We start from the raw sequence: 27,297 nt of genomic DNA on the forward strand, positions 1-27,297 counted from the left end.
AGCTGTGCTATTCGAGGAATTAGAGGTTTTAAGATGGGATGTAATGGGGATAAATTAAATAGGCAGGACACGCGAGGCTTATAAAGTGCTGAAGAACAGACACCTCCTATGCTACTGTGAATTAGTTCTCAGCAAAGAAGTACGGGTGGGGTTTCTTAAACACAATATTATCACTGGCAACATCTAGAAATACGGTATCATCAGTAAGAGGGTGGCAAGTATCGTAATGAAGTTTACCAAAAGTTACAAGGTGAAGGTGATACAGGCCTACGTGCCTAAATCGAGCCATAATGATCATTTGGATGAACGCTTCTACGAAGAAGTAGAGTCAGCAATTATTGCATTAAAGACAAGAAGGGCAATATCATAACCAATATAGATGAGATGGTTGAGATGGTAGAAGAGGTCTACAGAGAGCTGTGGAGAAGCCGAAACAACCAGGATCACATCGTAAGAAGCAATAATGTCCCAAAGAAATTCGACATCCTACCTGTAATGACAGGGATAGTAAGGAAAGCCCTTGCAGAAATGCAGAGAGGCAAAGCCGCAGGTGAGTATAAGGTAACAACAGATCTACTGAAATATGGCGGAGAAATCGTGTTATAAAAAACTGGCCACGTTATATACAAAGTGTCTCTTGATGGGAAGAATACCAGAATCTTAGAAGAATGCCAACATCGTCTTGAATGATAAAAAAGGAGACTTGAAAAATTACAGGCTCATCAGCTTGCTGTCAGTTCTCTACAAACTATTTGCAAAAATAATAGTTTGTGAAGAAGAAGATGTGCCTGCGGCGAGCAGCATCGCCAACGCACGGCTCTCTCGGCTCGTGCTTCGGCTCGCTACTGTGCTGATCTCTGCTAGACGGTTCTTCACGCTGTCTTGCCGTTGTCGTTATCGACTAATAAACCTCGTCACATTTGGTAGAGAGTGCTGTTCATCCCCGTCGCTACACCCTGGAACTGCGAAGCCGCACGCTACCGCCCGTCATGACTGACAACGCCAACCCATCGGCATCGTCGCCCCAGTTCAACTGCCCCGGCCATCTTAGGCTACGGGACCCGAAGGTCTTCAGCAGTGCGGATGGGACCGACGTGGAAGACTGGCTTGAGCACTACGAGCTGGTGAGCGCCAATAACAAGTGGGATGAAGCCGACAAGCTCGGCCACGTCATATTTTATCTCCCCGGCCTCGCAGAATTGCGGTTTAACAACCACAAACACAACATCCCCACATGGAGCGTCTTCAAGACGTCATGTGCTGAAGTGTTTGGTCGGCCGGCTGTCCGCAAGCAGCGGGCAGAACAGCGCTTGCGCGTCCGCTCTCAGCAGACTGGCGAAAATTTCACCAGCTATATTGAGGATGTCGTCGACCTTTGTCGACGCGCGAATGCCACCATGCCCGAGTCCGACAAGGTCAAACACATCCTGAAGGGCTCGACGATGGGGCATTTCAAATGCTCTTGGCTAGAAATCCGAGCACAGTTTCTGAAGTCGTCAGCTTATGTCAGAGCTACGACGAGTTGAAAAAGCAACGCTCTCTGACTTGACAACCTCGGCGTGGTGGTGAGTCGCTGTCCAGTTTCGACACCATGCCTGACAATTCACCATTGCTTTAGCAAGTCCGAGCCTTCGTCCGTGAGGAAGTCGCCCGCCAACTTTCTCTAGTGCCTTTTGCTCACGAGACCACCACCCGTCTACCCGCCCCGCTTCGCACTGCTATATCGGAAGAGGTTGCACAAGCTCTTCCCCTTGCGCACTACGAGCCGCCTCTATCTAGCCGTGTCCACTGCCCGCGTGTCGCACAGCCGGTAGGTGCCCCTGTCGCCTATCCGCCAGCGATTCAGCCTGTGGCCGCGCCCCTAACGTATGCAGCGCAGCCTGTGGCTCCTCCTCTCGCCTGTTCGAAGGAGATGCAGCCCGTAGCCGCCCCGCTCACATATGCAGACACTGTGCGTAGGCTTCCGCAACCGCCGTATACACCACGCGCTCACAGTGCGCACACCCGGCTGCTTATATTACACCTTGGGCGGCCCCACCAGTCGCCAATCCATGGAGAACGCCCGATAACCGACCGATTTGCTACGCCTGCTTCACTCCCGGACACGTTGCCCGCTACTGCCGCCGTCGACCTCAGATGTTAGGCAACTATGCCCGGTCGTCGCAACGCGGCAGCCAATCCTTCGACCAATACGGGCTGGTCTCGTCACCTCGCTATGCCCCTACTGACCACCTTGACTTCCAGCCGCAGTGCGCACCGTCTCCTCGTCGGCGATCGCCCTCCCCCATGCGTCGACAGCCCGGACCTTCCGAACAGGAAAACTAAGCACCGCAGTTCAAGAGGCAAGAACTGCGCTGTTTTCGAACTGTCTAAGCCCTCGCCCCTCTCCTGCTAACGTGGTCACAGTAACTGTTGAAGGTTATTGTACTTTCGCCCTTGTGGACACCGGCGCAGCTGTTTCTGTTATTGCCGCTAATCTCTGCCGTTTATTGCGCAAAGTCACGACACCGCTTTCGGGACTGTCGTTCCACACCGCAAGCGCACAGCAACTAACGCCTCTCGCAGCCTGCACTGCAAGAGTGTCCATCGAAGGCAATCTTTACATCGTGGAATTTATTGTTCTCGCTGTCTGTTCGCATGACGTCATCCTCGGGTGGGACTTCCTATCCCGCCATAATGCCGTTATCGACTGCGCTCGCGCCGAAGTTGAGTTTTCACCCTTGTGTGATATCCCATTTCTTGACGCTCTTCATCAGCCGGCGAAGTTGCTCGTTCATGAAGATACCGATATTCCACCTGGAAATTTTGCCCTTGTTCCCGTTTCATGACACGCCTACACTGACGCTACATGCCTTTTTATGCCTTCCGATATCTTCAAGAGTCGTCGAGCTCTGCCGCTGCCTTTCGCAACAATTGACCTTGCCGCCGGAAGAAGCAATATGTTCGTAAGCAATCCGCTTTCCACACCTGTCACTTTGCTTGCGGGGGAATGTCTCAGCCACGTGCAGGATCTCGACCCTTCGGCTTTGGTTGATGTCCCGGATGACTACTGTGACCACCCAACCAAAATCACTGTCGGCACTCGAGGAGTCGTCCAAGGATACGTTTTCTAGTGTCATTGCCGTTACTCTCACTCCCACCGAACATGCCGACCTGCTGCATCTTCTGCAAGAGTTCAGGAGGTCTTTCGATGTGTCGCAGCCTCAACTGGGCCGCACGTCGCAAGTCAAACATCACGTTGACACCGGCATACACCAGCCACTGCGTCAAAGACCATACCGTGTCTCCGCTGAAGAGCGCCGCGTCATCAACGATCAAGTCGAAGATATGCTTCGTAGAGACGTCATTCGACCAGCTCACAGTCCCTGGGCGTCTCCTGTCGTCCTCGTGCGTAAGAAAGACGGATCTATCCGATTGTGCGTGGACTATCGTCGTTTGAACAAGATAACCCGCAAGGACGTCTATCCTTTGCCGCGCATTGATGACGCCATCGACACCCTTCACGGAGCGGAATTTTTCTCGTCGCTAGATTTGCGGTCTGGCTATTGGCAAGTCGCAATGGCTGAAGCCGATCACCAAAAAACTGCATTTATTACACCAGACGGACTATACGAGTTTAACGTCATGCCCTTTTGGCTTTGTAACCCGCCTGCCACGTTTGAACGTCTTATGGATAATACGCTACGTGGCCTCAAGTGGAATGCGTGCCTCTGTTACCTCGACGATGTCGTGGTTTTCTCCCATGATTTTCCTAAGCAACTGCTTCGCCTCAGGCACGTTTTCACTTGCCTGATCAACGCTGGCCTGCAGCTTAACCTGAAAAAATGCCGCTTCGCTGCACGCGAGCTCGTCATACTAGGCCACATCGTGTCCAAACACGGCGTATTACCTGACCCGGCAAAACTTCGAGCAGTCGCAGAATTTCCTAAGCCGACGACTATGAAAGAACTTCGCCGTTTTGTATGCCTATGCTCATATTTCTTGCGCTTTGTTCGCAATTTTGCATCTATCATGTCACCATTAACCCAGCTTCTTCCAGTATCTCGATCTTCTTCCAGGCACGCCCAACCTTCCAGTATCTCAATCCCTCCGATGTCAAGCTTTCCATTTCGCCATCCACGATCAACTCCTTCATCGACGCAACTGCGTTCCCGATGGCCGCTGGTGGCTACTGGTCGTTCCACGCACTTTACGATTACAAGTGTGTGCCTCTCTTCACGACGATCCGCAATGTGGCCACGCCGGGGTGTTCAAAACATATGAACGCCTTCGCCATCGCTATTACTGGCGCGGCATGTACAATTTTGTACGCAAATTTGTGCAGTGCTGTCCTGACTGCCAGCGACGCAAATCAACAGCGCCACGAGCGACTGGCGCATTGCAGCCACTTCCATGCTCTGCCAAGCCATTTGATCGTGTCGGCGTTGACCTCTACGGCCCCCTTCCATCGAGATCAAATGGTAATCAGTGGATTATAGTGGCAGTTGACCACCTGACACGCTACGCCGAAACAGCCGCTTTGCCGAGCGCTACAGCTCAGAATGTCGCCTCTTTCGTTTTACGTCGCTTTATCCTTCGACATGGTCCACCTCGAGAGCTCCTTAGTGACAGAGGCCGTGCTTTCCTCTCCGAGGTCATCGAAACTCTGCTTTCGGAATGCCACGTCATTCATCGGAAAACGACAGCATACCACCCGCAGACTAATGGGCTAATGGAACGGTTCAACCGCACGCTGGGTGATATGCTCTCAATGTACGTGGCATCTGATCATAGCAACTGGGACCGTCTTCTCCCATACGTCACATTCGCATATAACACCGCAGTTCAAACAACCACGGGATTCTCACCTTTCTTTCTTCTTTATGGACGCGAGCCTTCCCATACAATCGACACCCTACTACCCTACCGTCCTGACGCTTCCAAGTGCCCACCTGTCTCCGATGCTTCTCGACAAGCCGAAGAGTGCCGCCAGCTCGCCCGTGCGTTCACCTCAAAAGAGCAGCAACGCCACAAAGAACACCGTAGCACCGCCCTTTCAGACCCCAGCTATGCCCCAGGGTCTCTTGTGTGGCTCCCAATTCCACACTAAACACCGGGACTCTCCTCGAAACTTGTCCCCCGGTACGAGGGGCCTTACAACGTTTTGGAAAAAACCGCTCCGGTTAATATTGAGCCAGTTTCCAGATCGGACGACATGCCGCAGCGCGCACGTGACATCGTCCACGTTTCCCGACTGAAACCATACCATGAGCCTCTGCCTGAAACTTCTTAAGTTGCCAGGATGGCTCCTTTTTCAGCGGGGGCGATTGTGAAGAAGAAGATGTGCTTGCGGCGAGCAGCATCGCCAACGTCCGGCTCTCTCGGCTCGTGCTTTGGCTCGCTGCTGTGCTGATCTCTGCTGGACGGTTCTTCACGCTGTCTTGCCGTTGTCGTTATCGATTAATAAACCTCGTCACAAGTTAATCGAATTAGGGCGACATTAGAGTTCGATCAACCAAAAGACCAAACAGAATTTCGTACAGTCTACTCCACAATAGACCGTATTCATACTATCAGTCAAATGATAGAGAAATGCGCTGAATACACCCGACCCCTATAAATAGTCTTTATAGGTTACGAGAAAGCGTTTGACTCAGTTGAGACATCAGCAGTGATGCAGACACTACAAAATCAGGGCATAGACGAACCCTACGTAAACATACTGGAAAAAATATACAGGGGATCTACAGCCACCATAGTTCTCCACGAAAAAAAAAAGCGACAGGATCCCAATAAAAAAGGGTGTAAGGCATGCAGGTCGATACAATCTCTTTATTTCTAATCACCGCGTGTTTACAGGTTTTTAAGGTCCTATTTAATGGGAAGAGTTAGGTTTACGAGTTAATGGAGAGTATCTTATATAGTAACCTGCGATTCACTGATGACATTGCCTTGATGAGTAACTCAGGGGACGAATTACAGCGCATGATTACTGAACTGAACGAAAAAAGCAGAAGAGTAGGTCTAACAATAATATGCACAAAACTAAAGTAATTTGCAATAGTGTCGGCAGAAAACAGCGTTTTACGATAGGTGGAGAGACGCTGGAAGTTGTAATGGAATATGTCTACTTAGGACAGGTAGTAACTGTGGAGCTGAACCATGAGATCACATCTGGCAAGCATTTTCAAATCATTAATGGTAATCTACTACTAACCTCCGAGAAGAAGGTATATAACAGCTGCATCTTGCCGGTACTTTACTGAGCAGAACCCTGGAGGCTTACAAAGAGGGTTAAGCTTTAATTGAGGACCACGCAGCAAGCGATGGAAAGGAAAATTATAGGTGCAACTTTAAGAGACAAGAAAAGAGAAGATTATGTCAGAAAACAAACCAGGCTTAAGGATATCACAGTTGAAATCAAGAAGGATAAATCGACATGGGCCGTGCATGTAGCACGTAGGCAGGATAACCACTGGTCATTAAGGGAACTGACTGGATTCCCAGAGAAGGCCAACGCACGAAGGCTAGATAGAAATCTAGGTGGGCCGATGAGATTAAAGTTCGCCGGTATAACGTGGCAGCAGAAAGCACAAGACCGGGATGATCGGCGGATCATGGGAGAGGCCTTTGCCCTTCAGTGGGCGTAGTCGGGCTGCTGCTGCTGCTGCTACTAATGATGATGATGATAATGATGAGGACAATCATGATGATTTCTATGCACCTTTTGCCAACGTACTATACATGCAGAGTCGCCATAAACATTTTTTCCCTAGAAACCTGTCCTATCAGACATCTTTTATCTGCTCGGATTAGAAGTCAACTCTTCTTTGATATGTCGTAAAACATTCGTTTTGATTTCTTTCATCCATGTTTGGTATACTTAACTTCTGTCTGTCTTCTCGGCTGTGGTAACTGCATTTCCGGTAGAGGTGAAAATGTTCTAGGCCCGTGTGCTCAGATTTCGGTGCACTTTAAAGAACCCCAGGTGGTCAAAATTTCCGGAGCCCTCCACTAGGGCGTCTCTCATAATCATATGGTGGTTTTGGTGCGTTAAACCCCACATATAACTCAATCATTAACTTCTGTCTTCTTGATCCCGTCCATAACGTATGCGTCTACACTGTTCTTGCGTCTATTTTTCTGCAAAGCGTCATCTTTGTTCTTAGGAAAATTACGATGCCATTATTTCACGTAAACGAGCAAAACGGCTTCGTGTTTCATCCCTATGTATGAAGTCTCCCATTCTGAAATGTTTGTAAAATATTGTGTCCTCCTCAGTAACAATAACAATTATATCTGAGGTTCTATGTCCCAAAACCACAATAAGATCGCTTCCAAAACCGCAATAGGTTGCAAAAAGGCGATATGTGCGCTCATTAGGAGTATTGACTGGACAACTGAAAACTTGTTCTCGGACTACTTCTCGCGTGATGAAAGGAACGTGTTCAAATCAGTTAACTACTGATTACCATTTTCCTTGTAAGGAGATCTTTTTTCCTCAGTACGTAGAGAGCTTGGTCTACTCCCAGTAAGCTGACAGCTGTCCCAGGCGTGCCCGTGACGACTAGCGTCTCGAGGGCCATAGGCTCGGATGGTCCCGAATTCTTCCTTTCTAGGGTGACCTGAAATATGGAAGTAAAGGAAGTGATGAAATTGCACGCACAATCCTAGGGTGAGCATTCACAGCTAGTAGTTCACTAAATTGCCAAAAAGGCGTTTTTTGCGTCCTAAATTCGCATGCATACGACCGCCAATACAACGAACGCTTGTACTATGAAATAATCTGTGCAACTAAGCAACTAAGTTTTCATGCGCAAGAATAGCTCACCCGCAATCGAAGCTGCACCAGTAATGTAAGCACTCGCAGCCTCGAGCGGCTGCCGCTACAAGTTGTCTACTCCAGTGTGTCAAGTGGCCGATCACAAGACAAAGTTTGCCACACAACGTGCCAAATTGTTTTGAACCACTTGTACCCGACTTGAGGGATACCACAAATGGCGTGGCCACTTGGCTCGATTGGTCACATTTAACACCGCAAGACTTGTATACAAACTAAAATATTACAATGTCTTTTTTTGCGCAGGTGGAAGATAACGTTTTTCAGCTATATCAGAGATATATAGGGAAAAAACTAAACAGGGGCTTTATGACAAGTGTTTTCATACTTCGGTGTTTTTTGGTAAACCACATGTATCCTTCAGCACAATTTCGGAGTGTAACGGTGCGTGTAACATTCACGAAAGTTTCTATGAAATAAGGTGGAGAAATCATAGTCAATATGCATGGAGTTTTATCTTCAGATTAACTTGTATTCATCAGTAAGTTCCTGAATACAGCTATTTTTTACCATTTATTTTGTTTGTGATTCCCCCCCCCCCCAAAAAAAAACACTGTGACCAAAAAATAATAAAATATTCAATAGATTTAATTTCAGGTTTTGTTTGACGGGAATAAATGTTGTGACCAAGACGTCAGCAGATTTTTCACTATGTACGCTTAAAGTTCAGAAATCACTAAATTGCCAAAAAGGCGTTTTTTGCGTCCAAAATTTGCATGCATACGACCGCCAATACAACGAACGCTTCTACTATGAAATAATCTGTGCAACTAAGCATGCCACCTGGCCTGGCCTGATTCCTGCCTTTTCTGTCTAGTTTGATTGGCGCTACAACATTGATTTCTACAGCGAATATGCCTGTTTAACGAAGCCATAATTCATTGATTGATGATTGATATGTGAGGTTTAACGTCCCCAAAACCACCATATAATTTTGAGAGACGCCGTATTGGAGGGCTTCGGAAATTTCGACCACCTGGGGTTTTTTACAATGCGCCCAAATCTCAGCACATGGTCCTACAGCATTTTTGCCTCCATCGGAAATGCAGCCTCCGCAGCCGGGATTCGATCCCGCGACCTGCGGGTCAGCAGCCAAGTACCTTGGCCACTAGACCACCGCGGCGGGGCAAGCCATGATTCCTATGCTTCCAAACACCGAATTGTTCGTTTACAACGAATCCACTTTGCCGCGCATGTAGCGCTCAGCAACCAAGTAAAATCGATTAAGGGGGCTGTGGAGCCAATCCGTAACTTTCAAAGAACTATGAAAAAAAGGACATTACAGCGCACGCTGTTGTGCTGCCTTGACCCAACCAGGTGCACGTGGGCACACTGCAAGGCACCTGGCAGTTTTAGCATCTGTCATAGTCTTGTGGGGGTGGCATCGAGATACAGAGAAACGCCATTATGACTAGCCGCAATGCAAACACGGCGTTTTGACTGGCTGCAGGGCTATTTTTCTGCTGTGTTTAAGCATTGAGTGAGCCATACAACTGCTCAGTAGAGAAATACATATTTTTAGACAGGGCTGTTCCAATCTGCTGGTAAAAAAGTTGGTTGATACCACGTATACAGTAGGAATCGATGATATGGGAAGCATGAATGACGAAGGATGAATTGTCACATTAAAATCAGCGCGCCGCTACGAGGCGGATGTAAATTGTGCTGTACACGACTTCCATGTCATGATTATTATGTTTCCGCCTGGCATTTGTGCTCGTCGTTCACCCATGTCACGTTATATCAAATTTGGTATGGGTGAAGCTAGCGAAACGGCCGCTTGCGCGCTAAGAGCGTAGCATGTAGTCATGTCTTGCATGACACGCATGTCATGATTATCATGCTTGGACGTGTCATTTACCGTCGTCGTCCATTCGCGTCTCGTAATCGTATATGGGAAGCTATAGCGAAATGGCCGCGAGCGCACTACGAGCGTATGATGTAGTCATGTTTTACATGATACGCGTGTAATAATTATTATGTTTGCACCATTCGCGTCACGTAATACGGAATTTTGTATATGTGAAGCTAGCGAAACAACCACGAGCGCATCATGAGCGTGATATGTAGTCATGTGCTTACATGACACGCATGTCATGATTATCATGTTTGCACTAGTCACATACTTTAGTCTTTCATTCACGTCACGTCATACGGATTTTGGTATATGTGCAGCTAGCGAAACGACCGAGAACGCATAATGGACGCGGCATGTAGTCATGTCGCATGACATGAATTCTACTTGAGGGCATCTCACTTATGTTCGCCATGCAGAGATGTCATACCATACTAGCTTTGCCATATGTCATGTGAACGAAACCACCGCAGGAGCAGCAAGACCATGACATGCAAATCGTGACATTTGAAATACATGTCATGATTTTGATGTTGTGACTAGTCACGTATGTTCGCGATACAGTCGTTATGCCATACTAATTTTGATTGATATGTGGGGTTTAACGTCCCAAAACCACTATATGATTATGAGAGACGCCGTAGTGGAGGGCTCCGGAAATTTAGACCACCTGGGGTTCTTTAACGTGCACCCAAATCTGAGCACACGGGCCTACAACATTTCCGCCTCCATCGGTAATGCAGCCGCCGCAGCCGGGATTCGAACCCGCGACCTGCGGGTCAGCAGCCGAGTACCTTAGCCACTAGACCACCGCGGCGGGGCGAATACTAATTTTGGTACAGATCCCATCATCAAGACGGCCAGGAGAGCTAAAAGTCGTAGGCGGCTAGATAGATAGATAGATAGATAGATAGATAGATAGATAGATAGATAGATAGATAGATAGATAGATAGATAGATAGATAGATAGATAGATAGATAGATAGATAGATAGATAGATAGATAGATAGATAGATAGATAGATAGATAGATAGATAGATAGATAGATAGATAGATAGATAGATAGATAGATAGATAGATAGATAGATAGATAGATAGATAGATAGATAGATAGATAGATAGATAGATAGATAGATAGATAGATAGATAGATAGATAGATAGATAGATAGATAGATAGATAGATAGATAGATAGATAGATAGATAGATAGATACGGTCAAACTCGCCGAAGGTCGCTAAGAAATGCTTCGCATTTAACACTTCATCTCTCAGTATCTTTATCTGCTTTATTTGCGTCATTTAATGGCAGCGTGATGCATGTAAATGAATGGCGTGTATAACGAAGAATTATTGCAGCTCCACATGTTTCGTTAGGTAGGCGTTTTGCTGTATTTTTCTTCGGCGACAAAAATTATCGAAATCTTTTAACTGGGCTTACAACCTCCACACAGATTACATTTCATCAAATTCGGTAATGTTAACAAGTACCTCATGTTCATCCTTATCTGGGCTCATTCCTGACACACCTGTGCAAGGCTGAATGACAACATGTATTCATTATATCCACTATCAAGCCGACTACTCACATTTTATGAATATTCTGGACGAATATTCAGAAAATATGCGCCGAAAAAGTTGACGCTGTCTGAAGGAAATGGCAGCACGCTATCTAAAAGCTGCCATAACAACCACGAAAAAAGATTTTTGATAAAAACTTTGTTTAAGAACGTATGCGCAAGCTAAGAAAAAAAAAAGGCTGCCATAGCCATTGAAAAGTTTGACAAATACCTCGCATCTTCCTTGCCAAAGCAGTGGTTATTGCCACAACGGACTGAAAGGCAAACCGAGCGGCTGCATTTTCGATGGAGGCAAAAATGCTGTAGGCTCGTGGGCTCAGATTTGGGTGCACGTTTAATAACCCCAGGTGGTCTAAATTTTCGAAGCTCTCCACTACGGCGTCTCTTATAATCATATGGTGGTTTTGGGACGTTAAAACCCACATATCAATCAATCAAAGGCAAATCAATTTCGGTGATGACGTGGTGAGTGGTTTTTGCCATGAGGACAACGTAGAAGCGATTCGCTGCGCGTCTCGGCATTGGTAAAAAAAAAAGATAGAGAAAACGTTCAGTACTACGCCTCTCTTACGAAGAGTAGTAAAAAAAAAAACTTCCATAATTCGCTCAGCAGTGCTTGCTTAGAGGGCGTTCTACGTTTAAACATGTAAAACTGCATAGAACGAACTCATGTTTTTTTTTGTCTTTTTTGCAACACATACTGTGAGAGACGCCGTAAACCATTACGCTCGCCACGTATATTATGGTAGAGTCTTGTAGCATGGGATAGTTTTATACGTTTTGCAAAACGTCATATTCAAAATCTCCTGGATGTATCAGCCGTACTTTAAAAAGCCTGTCGTTTTCTCATTTTCAAAGCTTTCATTTCACCGTTGTACTAAAACCAGTCATTTGACCACTTATATCCTCCGTTTATCCCTGGCTGGCCCTTCTAAAGTGCATATTTGATAATCTCCGGGCTTGCTTTTTACAAGATTTTCAAAGAAGTTTGGACGACATTGATAATGAATCCTAATATTTGCTTTCGCTGTATACATATAGTGACGAATGAACTAGTGCGTAGTGACGGCGACATTCTATGCTTACATATTCTCAATGTATGCGCTTAACATCTAACCCTGTTCGGTTGTTACGGCTGCACGAAAGAATTGCCAATAAAATATGTGTTATGAATGTATTCTTCAAATTAATTTATGGCTTGATAGTAGTTCTTTTTGTCTTCAACTTGTCGCAGTACTTGTGGCCACAAGACAGATGTCACTGTTTCACCAAGGCTACTCTGCTCGCTAAAACGAATGATCGAGTCTGCTGGCTTTCAGCAATGCTTTAGTTTGAACTAGTTAATGCTAATTTTGAATATTTTGCAGGTCAGCGCAAAAAAGGCTGGGCAAATGAAGGAAGTACACAGAATGACCTTAAACTTCCGACTATATACTGGCATGTAAAAGGGAGCGTGTATGAATACACATGCGATCACTATATGCAAACAAAAGTTTTTGATGAAGAATTACAATGCTATCATGAAACCCGTACCAGTGCTACATCCTATGAAGAGCTATTTTAGATGTCAACTCGATTATGCTACCCTAAACGGGAAAACGGAGACAAACCCAATCGAAAGCTGCACTGGCTGTCATTTAAACATGACCCTCTGAAAACTGCAGCTTATTAGCAAGCAGTGTCAAAGAAGCCAAGCTTACTTAATTGTCAGAACTTCTATTAAATAGTAATCCTCTACAACTTTCATTTGCTGGTTGTTTTACAGCGAAAGCGGTTCTGAGATCACAAACAACTCTGGTCACGCGCAGCGCCGTAGTTTTTCGCCGCCGCCGCCACCACCGGTGTGCGTAACTGCATTTTGCGCGAAATTAAAAAAAAAATATTAGTACCCACTACACAGTGAGGCTTGAACCTCAGCCCTCTGGGTGCCATCCCAGTATTCTACCACTGAGCTACGCTGGTTTTTTCCTTACATGGTGTTTAATACAGATGCGGCGTACGTGTATACATAGCGTACAACATACATAGGGTCAAGTCGACAAATGTACAATGAATGTTACAAAGTAAATCTCGTATACAACAAAATTATAAATGAGTATTTGAGTAGCGCACTTCATAAACTCAGCATACCAGTCCGGCTGAAATTGCAGTTGGTCATAAAAGTCCTTTAGCCGCCCAGTCGTTTGCACAAAGTGGCATCGCGAAGACACCATTGGTTTCACATGCCTGTCCAACATGCGACTTTTCCACAAACTATGCATGCCCATTAACAACAGCATGCCAACTAGCATTTCGTTGCATTTTGGTGGTACAAGATAACGGATGCTATGAGTATTTAAATCCAGATGTTTTTTTTTTATATCCCTCTGCAGGAAGTCCCAGAAAAGTATGGCGTCCTCACAACTAATAAAGCAATGATGGATTGTTTCTGGAACTTCACAGAGACGGTAGCTAATTGAGGATACAAATATGCCTTTGGTGTTTAACTATGTTTTTACGGGTATTGCTTCTGTATGCACTTTGTAAAAAATGTCTTGCTTATTGGTGAAATATGCATTTTCGTTACGCGTAATAGCACGTCATGACCAGAAAATCTAAAATCCAGTACATAGTGAGTGGTAAAGTGGGTCCGGAAAGAGCGCATCCAACACAGCAAAACATAGGTCTTTCCTTGAGCTAGATAACAAGTACTCATTAGAGAATCTGGCTGCCAGGAAATTCACTGACTCGAATACTTCACGCATGAACCCTCGCAGATAGGGAGACGATGCAACATTAATAGATACCATTAAATTTGGTTAAACATCTGCGAAATTCACTTGCAAGCATTTTCGGGGCAGTGGATGAGCACAGTCACGAAAATCGGAGAAGCGCCACACCAGTTTTTTAATAAAGAGGTGTACCAACCCAAGACCAGCTGCGCAGACGTCTAACATCATTATCTCGCCTCATCGGTTCATAGCTTGGTGACCAAATAAAGGTTGCAAATATACGGTGAAATTTCTTTATGTAAACCCTCGGACAACAAATTATTTGCAGAACGTAAAATATTTTTGTTGCCAAAAACAGGTTGCAGGCTTTAGCTGTGTCAAAGATAGAGAGGTTATGAGGAATAAACGTCTGGACACAGCGTTTTAGGGTGGGTACACGTTCTTTCCAATAATGTGCACTTGATCGATATGCATCTAATGGAACGCCTAGGTATTTTGGTGGAACACAACACCATTTATACCCTAAAAATGGGTTGGTTTATATGTCCATGGGCCAAACCACAGTCCCAAGCTTTTAGCAAAGCTCATTCGTGCCCCTAAAAATTTTCCAGATTCTCCGATTGTTGCCACCGCCATTTTTATACTAAAAATATCTGTGCAACAGAACGCTAGGTCAACCGCATACGCCAGTACCTTTACCTTATTCTCATAAGCACTAAAACCGTGGACGTTACTAGATCGAATTACACTTAAACACAGTGGCTCCAAGTAAAGTGCAAAAAGCATTGGTGACTCCGGACAGCCCCTTTTAACAGATGAGTTAAGAAACACGGGTTTTGAAAGATAGCCATTAACAATTAAACGTGTTGAACATTCATTGTATCATAGTTTCACATCTTTAAATATAGTGGAGTCAACGTTGGCATGTTCGAGAAGAGAGAAAAAAAAAAGTGAACCCTATCAAAGGCTTTCACTAAGTCTACTTGTAGTATTGCAGTTCGTATGAGTGTGAACAATGTTCCAATACTGTGCGAGCAATGTGTATATTAGTTTGTATTGAGTGACCTTTTAGACCACGCGTCTGATGGTTACCAATGAGTATTGACATTGCGAATTAAAGCCTGTTAGAAAGTACCTTTGTAAAAATTTTGTAATCAACGTTGCACAATGTAATTCGTCTGTAGCCATCAACGTGATGAAGTTTTTCTCTATCTGAGCATTTTGAAATTAGAACAGTGTGGATTTTAGTGAACTCCAGATTCAAACTCAGCGTGAAAATGTCGAGCAGTACAGGGCACAGTATGGATTTAAATGCTTTGTAAAACTCACCGGCCATTCCATCAGGTCCTGGTGTTTTTGACAATGGTAACTGTTCAACAGCAAGTTCCATTTCTTGTATAGTGAATGGCCCACTAATAGATTCACATTCCTCGGCAATTAGAGGAGTCACAAATGACAAAAACTGCGTCACCAGATCTTCATTTTCGTTTTCAGAAGAGGCGCTGAACAATTCTTTGTAATAAGTTTGAAATTCTGACATATCTTCACTGGAATTATTGGCCAATAATCCTCCCGAGTAAATGTCTGGTATAAACTTCATTTTAGCGTCACGATATTCATTGATTAAGGCTTGACGTGTGGGCTCTTCTGAATGCAAAATACGAGTATTGCGGGATCGAACACGGGCACCTCTGTAACGTAAAGCGTCATACCTCTGGAGTGCATTTTTTGCGTTAGCGATTTAGGCTGTATAGCGACCGGGCGCCTCACGCTCAAATTCATATAGATTTTGAAAATTTTTCTTTAGCATGCTTTGTTATAATTTTCTGTAGAAGCCCCTCACAGATCCAATTTCTATAGCTATTGCCCGAACTTCTTATTTGAATAATTCCCAAGAGGCGAACAAAGGCATGTCAGCCGACAAACAGTTCCTCAGTGCTACGTGGACGCGTGCAGTAAACTCCTGGTCGCTCATAATTGAGGAGTTGAGTTTCCAAAGTGCCCATTGTAGTCTGAAGTTAGATCGCAAGTTGCTACCTATCTGACCCACAACAATGCAGCGATCTTAAAAGAAAATAGGCACTGTTGTGCATGACACGTCGCGGGAAATAAGTGGTGCTGAAATGTTAGTGCGATCAAGGCACGTATGTGTACTTCCTTGTGCATGCGTATACGAGGGCGGGTTGTTTAATGATCCTATACCAACTAGTCCCGCATTTTCAACTATAAGCAAGAGTACTTCAGCACTCCTGTCATTGCGACTAAGCCTAGTACACTCGGATGGATTGCAGGCATAGTTGATATCACCCATGAGCACAATGTTATGGTCAGGATGTAACAAGGTAGCCAAACTTTCAAAAAAACTAGTGCGCCGTAGTGCATCGCTAAATGCATACACGTTGATTAGGCGCCACGGCAAGCCATACAACACGAAATCACATTGTATCAGCCGCCCTTCTTGGTCAAAACTATATGCTATGGATGAATACGGTAAACTCTTTCTGACAAACAGAAGGCAGCCCGCCGAAAGACCCACGGCATACGACACAAATGCATAAAATACAGAGAGAAGGCCGCAAAGCCCTCTCTGTATACTCTACACTCTCGATCTTCGTTTCTTGAACGGAGACGAAATCGAGATGTCGGCTGAAAAGCCACCGGCGGAGCTGCACCTGTTTCTGCTTGGATCGTAGTTGACATACGTTGACCGTTGCAAAAGTAACTCTCTGGGGCAGCGCCATGGTGTCTGTATCTTCTTTAGAGTTGCATCAGCCGGTCTGGTGGAGAAGGGTGTGTGAATGCACCTTGTTACCAGTACCCGGCTTGCTTAATCTTGAGAGTCTGCACTTTCTTGCTGGCTGTGATATCTTGCGACGGTGTGACTGACGAGGACATGCAGTCGAGTCGCTTTGCTCGCTTGTCGCGGAGTTGGGTGATGCTCGGCGTTTACTTATATGAAGGCATCGGTGCATTCTTGCACATTTTTAGCAGTCATCTCCGTATCTAGTGCCTCATTATCAACCCTTCGTTCGAGGCTTTCTTTACGAGTGTCTTCCGACCCAGATAAAGGGACCACCTGCTTTTCACCACTGACTTTCGCACCATCTTCTTTCGATGCTTGTTCGGATGTCTCCGCTACATCCCAGTCATTAGCTTCGTCCGAGGCTTTCTTGGCAGCACAGGGTTCAACAACTACGGAACGTGGAAGGTCGCCAGTTGCTTCAAGGACTTCCGTTGCATCCACAACTTCTTCTTGCAAAGCGTCATCAGGTGGTCGTATGCGATGGCACAATTTGTTGGCACACGTCGCCACACATTCTTCAGCCGTGTGTTCAAACCATCGACAATCCTCGCAGCGCGGTGTCCGGCCGTGACGACGAATGTGTCCTACTCTGTTGCAGCGCAGGCATAATGGTGGTCTGCCGGGAATGAGCACGAGGCTTTGTAGACCGCAAACCGAGAGTAGGTGTGAGATGTCGCAAACACGGACTTCATCCGCGAGTGTGAATATGACACCTTGGTTAAGGGTGCGCATCTGTTCCATCTCAGACACTCCCCAAGTTTCCGCTGTTTTTACTTATCTTTCCGAATGACTGCAGGTTTTCATGCACCTTGATATCTCCTAGATACTCAGGGAGCTATAATAACTTCATTTTAACTTCCGTGGGCTCAGGGTCTATCACAACACACCTTCGATTTCGAACGAAGAATTCACCGCAGCTTACAAGCTTCGTTTTCCCTGTAGCGTTGTCCTGCAAGTCACCATTAAAACATGGGACATTTGAAACTGTCCCATCGAGGTTACATCTCTAAGGTCTATGATATTACGGCAGGCATCTCGAAACTCCTGCACTCGGTATGGACGACCAGCAAGGTCTGCATGCAGAAAAACAGAGGAAGCGACGAGCTTACCACTGGGAAGACGGTACAGGATGATGCGGTATTCATTACTGCTAGTAAAAACCTGAGCAGTGTCTCGGGTTGAAGCCGATTGATCCTTTGTGGCGGAGAACACCAAAAACACAACCGTTCGTTTGTTTGTTTCCCTGGACTCATGGCTCACACCCACTCAGGGGGATTGGCCAAGAAAGCGTACTGCATTTTTTTCTGTGGGCATTATAACTATGTGTAATGAATTTGTATTATAATATGACTAATGTAAGGAGAACCACATAAAAAGAGAGCAAACGAAGAAAGAAAAAAATGAAAATGTCAAGTTGAGAAAATTTTGAGATTTCAGGTGTTGTGATTATCACCCAGCTGCGTTTACTTCACCTCATCATTTAGAATTTTTGGGGCTAACAAATAATAATTATTTGGTTGAAGATCCCAAAGGTATACGTTTGGATGCCTGAATATAATCGCAAACGGCATTGAAAGCATCTCTGTGGCAATGTCCCAAAACTGAGGCACCAAAGCTTAGTGCAGTTTCCGCCATCAATCTAACGCCTATTTTCAGAAATGAAATAACTAGAAGCCTTTTTCGAAGTATAGCGTATCGGCGACAATACAAAAAGTAATGTTCTATTGATTCCATTTCTCCGTAGAATGCGCAGAGGGGTGATATTGTCTGACCAGCTCTGTGTAGACACAGGTTTAAGGGGGGGGGGGGGGGGGCGTTCCGAACGGCGTCTTCGTCTTTCTCCTCAGCTACTCTGGTGCTTGTGACTTGTTGGCAAACTTGCCTTAGGCAGGCTTGATGTCGGTAAAGAAATCGTGTTAATACGATTTATAAATCGTTTTAAAATAGCAAAAGAACAAGAAGTCGTCGCACAATGCAAATAGCGTAACGAGTGGGTCGTCCAAAGCTCCAACCCATAACAAAAGCTTGTTCTTGATAACCGATTACCTGCGGTGCATGCTCACTTTAGGCATAATTCCTCATAGCCATGATCCACTGCATGGCACGATATTCCTTGCAATAGTTTAGCGGATACCACGCTTCTCAGAAGAGGGACAAAAAATAGAATAGCGAACGCCGTCCTACCACCCTAAAATTTTTATTAATAATGCCGTAGTGGGCATCAAGCAAGTTTGCTTGCAGCAGTTACCCAGTGAGTGTTTAAAACAGCCTCTGAAAGGCCGCTTTTCTAGCTTTCGCTGTGACTGTGCTGCGCCTTCGGCGCAGGCCTGGCGTTTTTCGCTTTGCGCAGGAAGACCGCGCCTTTTAACTTGGCACCCAACCGCAACGTCTACAATGAGTATAGAGGTGCCCCCTGGTACCTCGTACGGACCACCTGGCTACATGCTACCAAGCCCTTGCGTCTGTCCTATCCATAAGCGTACGCAGAGTTCCACTTTGGGAGGGGGGGGGGGGGGGGGGTCCGTTGCTGTGTCCACTTCTCTATTATGTCAATGTTGGGCGGACTCAGCGCCCCCTCCCTGTTATGTAACTCTATAGGGCTGGCTTTACGCCCCCTCCCCTCTAGGGTGAATAGAGAGCCCCCCCCCCCCCCACCCACGTTCTGTGCGCACGCCTATGGTCCTTTGTGTAGGCTTCCATCGATCAAGGACAATTTGTAAACTACCCCGAAGTACAATGTATGAAGAAGTTGGCGTGCCGTTAGTCATGCGCAAAGCGATTATTTTTGCGCATCATTGCGAATGCTTTTTCATACTTCAATGGTGCAGTGAAAACAGCTCTTATTCTAAGCACCCGCATCAAACCGTTTTTAAGTGTTTGCAAACAGGTGATGACAAATATTCGGATTTTCTGACTCTGAGTCAGTCTAAGAATAAATATTATACGTTGAACATTAGAGGCAAGGGTAAAAAAGGGGCGATGAACTTGTTGACCGGAAAATCTTAATGTTTGTTTCTTTGGTCAAGTTCTACCAGGCAGCCGTTAGGACGTGCTCGTCCATGAATAAAAGCAAACACACGCAACAAGTGCCACACGTGCTGGTGGTTAGGTCAAATTCAGTAACAAAGGAATATATGGCTTGCACCGACGTCCCTCGCACATCGATGTTGGACAACCAACATGGCGGCGCGCGCTTGGCGATGTCGCGTTGCGGTTTTCAGTGCGTGATATGCTGGTTCGTTTATTCATGCACAGAGCCCCCTATAACATTCCGGTGGCAACTTTAACACACCGACGAAAGTTAATCGCCACGTGATAATACGGCCTCGACGTCATCAAGGCTGTCGTTTGGAGCCATGTTGTGCGTCCATGAGGTCACGTGCGAACTGTCAATAAACCGAGCTGCTGTTGTGCGACCTGCGATGCATGGCCGGTGCACTTCGGCCTTCTCACTCGACAGGCCGAAAATGGCCTTGTCACAGATCGGCTCTCATTTTTGGGTTTATGTTTCGCATTACTTGTCAATCATCACATTATGGTTATGGCTGGACAGACATACATGCACACAATGCACACAGTTTCGTTCATCTTTCTCTTGGCTATGATCTTACTTTACGCTTTCGCATCTGCGGGCGAAACCTGCTGCTGTTGTATAGACTAAATTCGGCTCGAGCTCAGTTGCTGAAAAATAAGCGATGCACAACCACTGCACTTACATGAGATGTATGCGTGCACGCTGGCTCGACGTTCACGTAAATGGAGTCTGTAACGACGTGTCCATCAAGCACTGCGAATGCCACCACTCGGAAGCTTGGCGTCATCTCAGGCGTGACACGAATTACTATGTTTTCCTCGATTCTTTTTCCTATATGCAGCTTCTTGACCTGCTGTACCCTCCCCTTGGACAGAACCTGTAGAAATAACCAAACTTAATGAAGCCATTTGAATGACAACTTTAAAAAGCTAACCAGACTGAAGTTTTAAGTCAGTGACAAAAGAATTTTTCTTTAGGTGTTAATTGCTCTAAAAATGTTCATCTTCTACCTCGCATACGCTTTAAAAATATGGAAGTTATATACGTATGCATGGATAGTTACTGCATAAAATAGGAAGGGAAATGCATGAAAATACACTCCATTAATTTAGGCGCATACGCTTGCTTTATTATTTATACATTTTCAGACTCAGTGCAGTTTATATATGAAGGACAAAGAGATAAGCTGTACAGATTTATAAGAAAAAGAAAACATCTCACCGCGTAGTAGACTGAGGAAGTAATTTTGTCGACGCGATTTGTGAACAAAGCAGCTTCGTACAATTCATTTGCCTGAAAGAAAGGGCAGTTCTTTTAGAGCATGATGGCATTTTAGACCATTTGTTCTGTGAAACATACGCTTCAAATACACTTTGAATATGGCGCAAAAGAGGCTTTTGAAAAAAAAAAAGCACCCACAACGAAGGATTAACTTCATCTAGAGAAGGTTGCTTTGTTTCCGAAAATTGATCATAACTTTGTTATGAAAATTAACGCGTAATTCTGAATTATCTTTAGCAAACTGCGTAGCAGACGGGACACAAAGAAGGAACAAAACGAGACAAACATGCACAGACTCACAACTGATTCATTGAAAACGTAATCGACGCTAAAATAGGTGCAGCAAAGGGCTATGTGTCACGGTGAAAGTTTATCAGTGCACCGCAAAACGCACACACGAAAAAGAAAAATTATACAGGAGCCCTTGTCTAGCCACGTAAGTCAACAGTGGCATATAGGACTCGGATATGCATATGCACATTATTTCTTCCCGTTAGGACAAAGAAATATAAGATATCCTGTCGCATATAAAGTGGTAGAAATATTTCCAAGCGCCAAAAATCAAAGTAAATCGCACTGTCATATGCTCCAAATCTTGTTCGACACATTCATCATTCAACACATCGGCATCAAATGTGTCACCATTATGAATTTCGAAATCTCGTAAAACAATTATCGCAGCTTGCATTAAATTGCCCAAAGTAGGTCACAGCAAAACTGATGGGCAGCTGTGTCACAGCAGAGCTGGCTCTGGCTTGGTTTTAACTTCCTCTCTCTTTCCCACCCCTTGTTATACTGCATGCACTGTACATGGCTGTTTTTTTTTCTCTTTTTTCTATATATGTTTGTGTCTTTCCTTTTTATCTCTTTCTTTCTCTTTCTATTTCTTCCGCTTTTCTGTCCTATTCTTTTATTGTATCACTGACTGCTTTTCTTTCTTCCTCTTCTTTTCCATCTTTATCACCCTCACGTCCATTTCCTAACTCCTTGGTATACTATACTATACTATACTATACTATACTATAGTAATATACTATACTGTGCCATCATATACTATACTATGTTAAACATTATATGCTCTGGATACGTGGCTGGAAAGCCGAGTGGTTATGACGCTGGCTTTTGGATCATGAGTGCGCTAACTCGAATCTCTCCCTGACAAAAAAGTTGTTTTCGCCAACCACTTGTACTTTACTTATCTCTCCTTTATGTCGTTTTCTCGCCCATCAGAGTTATACACTGGAGAAATCAGCGCACGTTTTTGAACAAATCGGCGCACGCAGAAGAAACAGGAAGAAGAAGACGAAGGGAGCGCATGCCGTTTCAGAATGATGCTAATTTTCTTTCTACGTCATATGTCAAACCTTGAGTATCGCAGCTCTGTTGCAAAACTTCAGTGCCAGCCTGTTTAGTGACCTTCCTTTTTCATGTCGCGTGCTTATGCCGATTAGCCGAGGAGTGCTATGTGCTATAAAAGTAAGCTCGCTCGGAAAGGCCTCGTCTACAAACGTAGACACTGATTTTCAGTAGCTGCGCGGAAGTCTTGCTTATACTTAGATTAAACGCTGTGCGACAACTTCAATCCCTTGCCTGCCACGTGACACTTTTACAAAAGAATACATGAGGTTATTGCAGCTACTGCTTGAGTTTCATTGACCCTAATTAGCGACTCTGTTTGCCACCCGGACTTCCCTGTCGCAATGCAACTTTGCGTGCCCCATGTGGTTGGATGCGGCATTTACGAACGCATATTCTTGTATTATTCGAGTGGCCGACAGTGCGGCGTACAACTGTTGCGACGGTGAGGAGACGAAAGAGCACGTTCTATGCCGCTGTCCATACCACCAAACTCAACCACGCGTTCTAGAAGCCAAACTCTGTGGTCTTGATGCGAGATCATTGCCATAATACAAGATCTTAGACTTTGTCCCATAATTTCGTACATGCATAACCCCACAAAACCCATATTGTGTTATTTGAAGTCAACCCGACTTCATGAAAATCTATGAACTACCTTCCCGTGTTAGCTTTGTGTGTGCTCATTACACCAACTGTTCAGCTCTTAATTTTCTTACTCGGATCTTTCTTCGCTATCTCACCTATTATTTCCGCTTTCATCCCCCCCCCCACATGTAGGCTTGCCAACTGATCACGTGACTAGTTTGCTTGCCTGCATGGGGGTACTCCCACAAGATACCATTTGGCAATCACGGGACATTTATCTTTATAAAAGCATGGCTCTTCGGAGTTTTCAAGACGCTGTTAGTATTAAGCCCCGAAAAAACAACATAGCTATGCACAGTTCGCACCCTACCCTTGACTACAAATAAAAAAAAGAAAATGGCTTTTCGCCGTCAAAGGACTCCCGTCCAGCCAATGGCGTCGCCGTGTTATTGTGACGTCGCGTCTGACTGCCTTTGCGCCGCTGTCACACGAGGAATGAAAAAGCGGGTTCTTGCGCGCTTTCGGATCTAAATCAATATGGCCGCCTCCAATGCTGCGATAATCCACTAGCGTCAGTGAGATCGCGCTCTAGCAAGCTGACTTTCGTACGGTTCCCAATTATTTGAATTGCATTAAAAGACATGTTTGTGCGTTGTGTGCATGCAGTGTTCGGTAACAACGATCGCCATAATATTCGCTCAAAGATAAGGCGTAATTCTGAGGAACTACTTCCCGGCGTGGACACATTCATGAAATCCTGGGTCCAAGCGCTGCCTAGTTAGTGCAGTTTGGTCTGGTAACGTTGGTGTGGTCGGCCGCTTCACGATAACATGGTGACGCCAATGACTGGAGGGGGTCCTTTAACGGTGAAAAGCCACTTTCTTCGGGACTTGCACCTGAGTATACATTAAAACACAGTGATTTCAATGGCCTCGCCACGGTGGTCTATAGTGGCTAAGGTACTCGGCTACTGACCCGCTGGTCACGGGATCAAATCTCGGCTGTGGAAGCTGCATTTCTGATGGAGGCGGATATGTTGTAAGCCCGTGTACTCAGATTTCGGTGCACGTTAAAGAACCCCTGGTGGTCGAAGTTTTCGGAGCCCTCCACTATGGCGTCTCTCATAACCATATGGTGGTTTTGGGACGTTCACCCCACAAATAAATCAATTCAAATCATCAGCAATTTTATTGTGTGCCGAGATATTTAGGCAGCACGTCACGCTTCGGGTCACAAGCGCGGCGAAGCACAACCCGAACTGCCACGTTCCACAATTCAAACGTGAAACTCCCCAAGCTGAGTCCGGCATATGTTTCGTGCTTTTAAACTCTTGGAAGTTTGTGCTGTTTTCTTGAGAAACGTCGAGACGACCTTCCTCGACAGTCTGAAATATCTCTAGCACATGCATTTGTGGTGAGCGTCGGAACACGCACCTCCACACCCCCACGTAAAATGAACTATGAGCTCTCAATTTTACTCTGTGTGTTATCTCTTACACGGTACATTTTCCCTTGTACGCTTTCCTCCTCCTCTCTTTCCTCCCCCTCTCGTGGCGGCGGCCCACACTCAAGTGCCACCGTCGCTCGGCAGACGGAAAATAAACTATGCCGCATGGAGGTCTTGTCTCGCACTCAGTCAATCCACCGCATACCCTCTACGCATTAAGTGTAGTTTGCGGAAGCAACTTGACCAAGTACGTACTATCACGATGAAAAAAAAAACGTAAATAGCGGTAAGCATTGCTATCGACTCAGTTGCCCGATTTTAGAATATGCTTGCACTGCCTGGGACCCGGCCGCAAAGTTAAATATTGGTGCATTGGAGCGCATTCAGAAACGAGCCGCCCGATTTGTGACGGGTGATGACGACTTCACCAGAAGGTCTAGCGAAATTGTTAGTTCACTTGGTTGGCTGTTACTTTCCTCTAGGCGTAAATATATCAGGCTATGTCTTTTCTACAACCTAACAAGCGACAAAACTGGGATCGATAAAGGCAAATACATCAGACCACCAACATACATCTCATCACGACTGGACCATCCTTTGAAAGTATGTGAATATATGTGCCGAACATCAACGTATGCAAATACTTTTTTTCCTAAAACTATTCACGAATGAAACGGTCTTCCAAAAAACATTGTGACCGCCCCTTCCACAGCATTTCCTTCCCTTTTAAAGGAGTATGTGGTCACATAACGATATTGTATGCTGTGATTTAGGTGTTTTTGATTTGTTTTTATTTTTTGAGTGCCGTGCAATTCAACTTGTCCCCACTGATTTAAATGTACTTTGAATTTGTAAACCACCCTACAACAATGCCCCCAGAGGGCGCTGTAGGTATATGTACAAATAAATAAATAAATAAATAAATAAATAAATAAATAAACGGCGACATGCCTTGACTGTCACCAGGCAAAACATGTGCCTTCAGCCGGCGTCTCCATAGCCCTAAAAGCCCGCTCCGCCTTGCGCTCATGAACAGCATGTGTTTATTCGCTTGCCGGTCGTGTCTGGCAATCACAAAACACACGCAGTGCGCTAGTGCAAGCCAGAGCATGATTTTATTGCGCTGCAATGACGCCGGCTGAAAGCACATATTCAAATAGCGACATTCAAAGCATTTCACGCTTTGGCTGGCTTATCTTGCTCTAATCCGTCCTCAACTGGAGTTCACATCTTCCATTTGGTCCCCATATCAACAATACCTCATAGATAAGTTAGAATGTATACAGAACAGAGCTAGTCGATTCATAGCGCGTAATCACAGCTACCCGTCCAGCGTAACACAGATTAAACATAGCCTTGCACTCGAACCACTGAAAATTCGCCGCGACATTTCACTTTTATCACTATTTCACAAACTCATCCACACCAGCATGATGCCATCTGTTCACCTTAATCTAGCACATCGAACTTCGAGCAGACTACATAACACCTTTAGCTTATCACGCATGTACGGCAATACTAACGCATTCAACCAGTCGGCTCTTCCACGAGCTATTCGTTTGTGGAATGATTTGCCAGATGATCTTGCGTCAGAACAAGACCACACGAAGTTCTATCATACTCTTAAAAAATACTTATGCACCAAAAACTGCTCTATCGCATCTTCGTAATCATCAGTGTTTATAGGACTGTTGCCGATGTTTTTGCACTATTGCTAGGTTGTAGTTACTGTCATAATAGTTTTTTTGTATTTCACCTTCACTTACTGTAACTCACTTTTCTAGTTTGTATTTTGCTTACATGTTCATAAGTAGAACTGCATTTTCTATCATATTCATTATTTGCCTATGTATGTGTAGATATTACGTATATGTATTTTTCTAACATATTATCTGTACCGCCCCCCTTACACAATGCCCCTCGAGAGCTCTGTAAGGTACTGTAAATAAATAAATAAATAAATAAATAAATTTTGCAGTTTGACTGAGTCGGAAGCCGAGCTTTGAGCTGTTCACGTTTCTCTGCATCGCGATATTACACCGCTACATATGTACTCAACATGCGCAGGGTGTACATGTATGCGCGAGTTGTAATATCTCCTGTTAGTGGCAGCATGCGGCCTCCGAAAGAGTACGTCAATGATTTGGTGCCACAAACTACACGCATACTACATGCATATTACTGTTGCAAAGCGAAGTAGCTGGCGTCATGCTTGAACACACGCTGTCAGTGCAATAACTAGTATACGTTTACTGGGGCTCATAGTTTTAGGAGCTTGCTCGACAAGCTTCTTATGCTCGCGCCTTGTCCGGCGGCGGCGGCGTCCGACGTGTACACCACTGTTGCCAGTGTACACTTCTCCGATCGCCGCTCATGACGTCTTCTCCGGTGATTCCAACAATGTTCACTAGATGGCGCGCCGCCACCATAGACGTCGCCGCGCCACGGTGGTCTTGTGGCTAAAGTACTCTGCTGCTGACCCCCAGGTCACGCAATCGAATCCCGGCTGTAGCGGCTGCATTTCCGATGGAGGTGGAGATGTTGTAGGTCTGTGTACTCAGATTTGGGTGCATGTTAAATGAATACTAAATTCAAATAATATTTTACGTCACAGTGAAAGCTCAATGTATGACAACCCCTAAAACGACAATATTATCGACAACAGTGCCTTACTTACGAGAAATAAGGGTAAATGTACAAAAACACAAGCGCCGCAGTAGGACATTTTCAAAATAATCCCGATGACATCAGACGGACCGCCTAGTTAATCACTAGTAATCGATCTGACTGCACTAAATAAAGAACTTTGCGTGCATCAAGACACGCA

At 45.2% G+C, this 27,297-nt stretch overlaps 1 protein-coding gene across 5 annotated transcripts in view; it reads right to left on the minus strand.

The window, feature by feature from the left end:
• The window catches only part of LOC119176497 (A.superbus venom factor 1), a 267,863-nt gene that overhangs the window by 159,839 nt on the left and 80,727 nt on the right, over positions 1-27,297 (minus strand). For all 5 annotated transcript variants that reach the window (XM_075877793.1, XM_075877790.1, XM_075877791.1 and 2 more), the window contains 3 exons: positions 21,021-21,092; positions 20,482-20,676; positions 7,452-7,604 (listed from right to left, as the gene is read on the minus strand). In XM_075877793.1, the coding sequence (XP_075733908.1) occupies positions 7,452-7,604; positions 20,482-20,676; positions 21,021-21,092 (420 nt within the window). The remainder of the gene's footprint in view (positions 1-7,451; positions 7,605-20,481; positions 20,677-21,020; positions 21,093-27,297) is intronic.

This window comes from Rhipicephalus microplus, chromosome X (genome assembly GCF_043290135.1).
Source record: "Rhipicephalus microplus isolate Deutch F79 chromosome X, USDA_Rmic, whole genome shotgun sequence".
NCBI classification, from domain to species: Eukaryota; Metazoa; Arthropoda; class Arachnida; order Ixodida; family Ixodidae; genus Rhipicephalus; species Rhipicephalus microplus.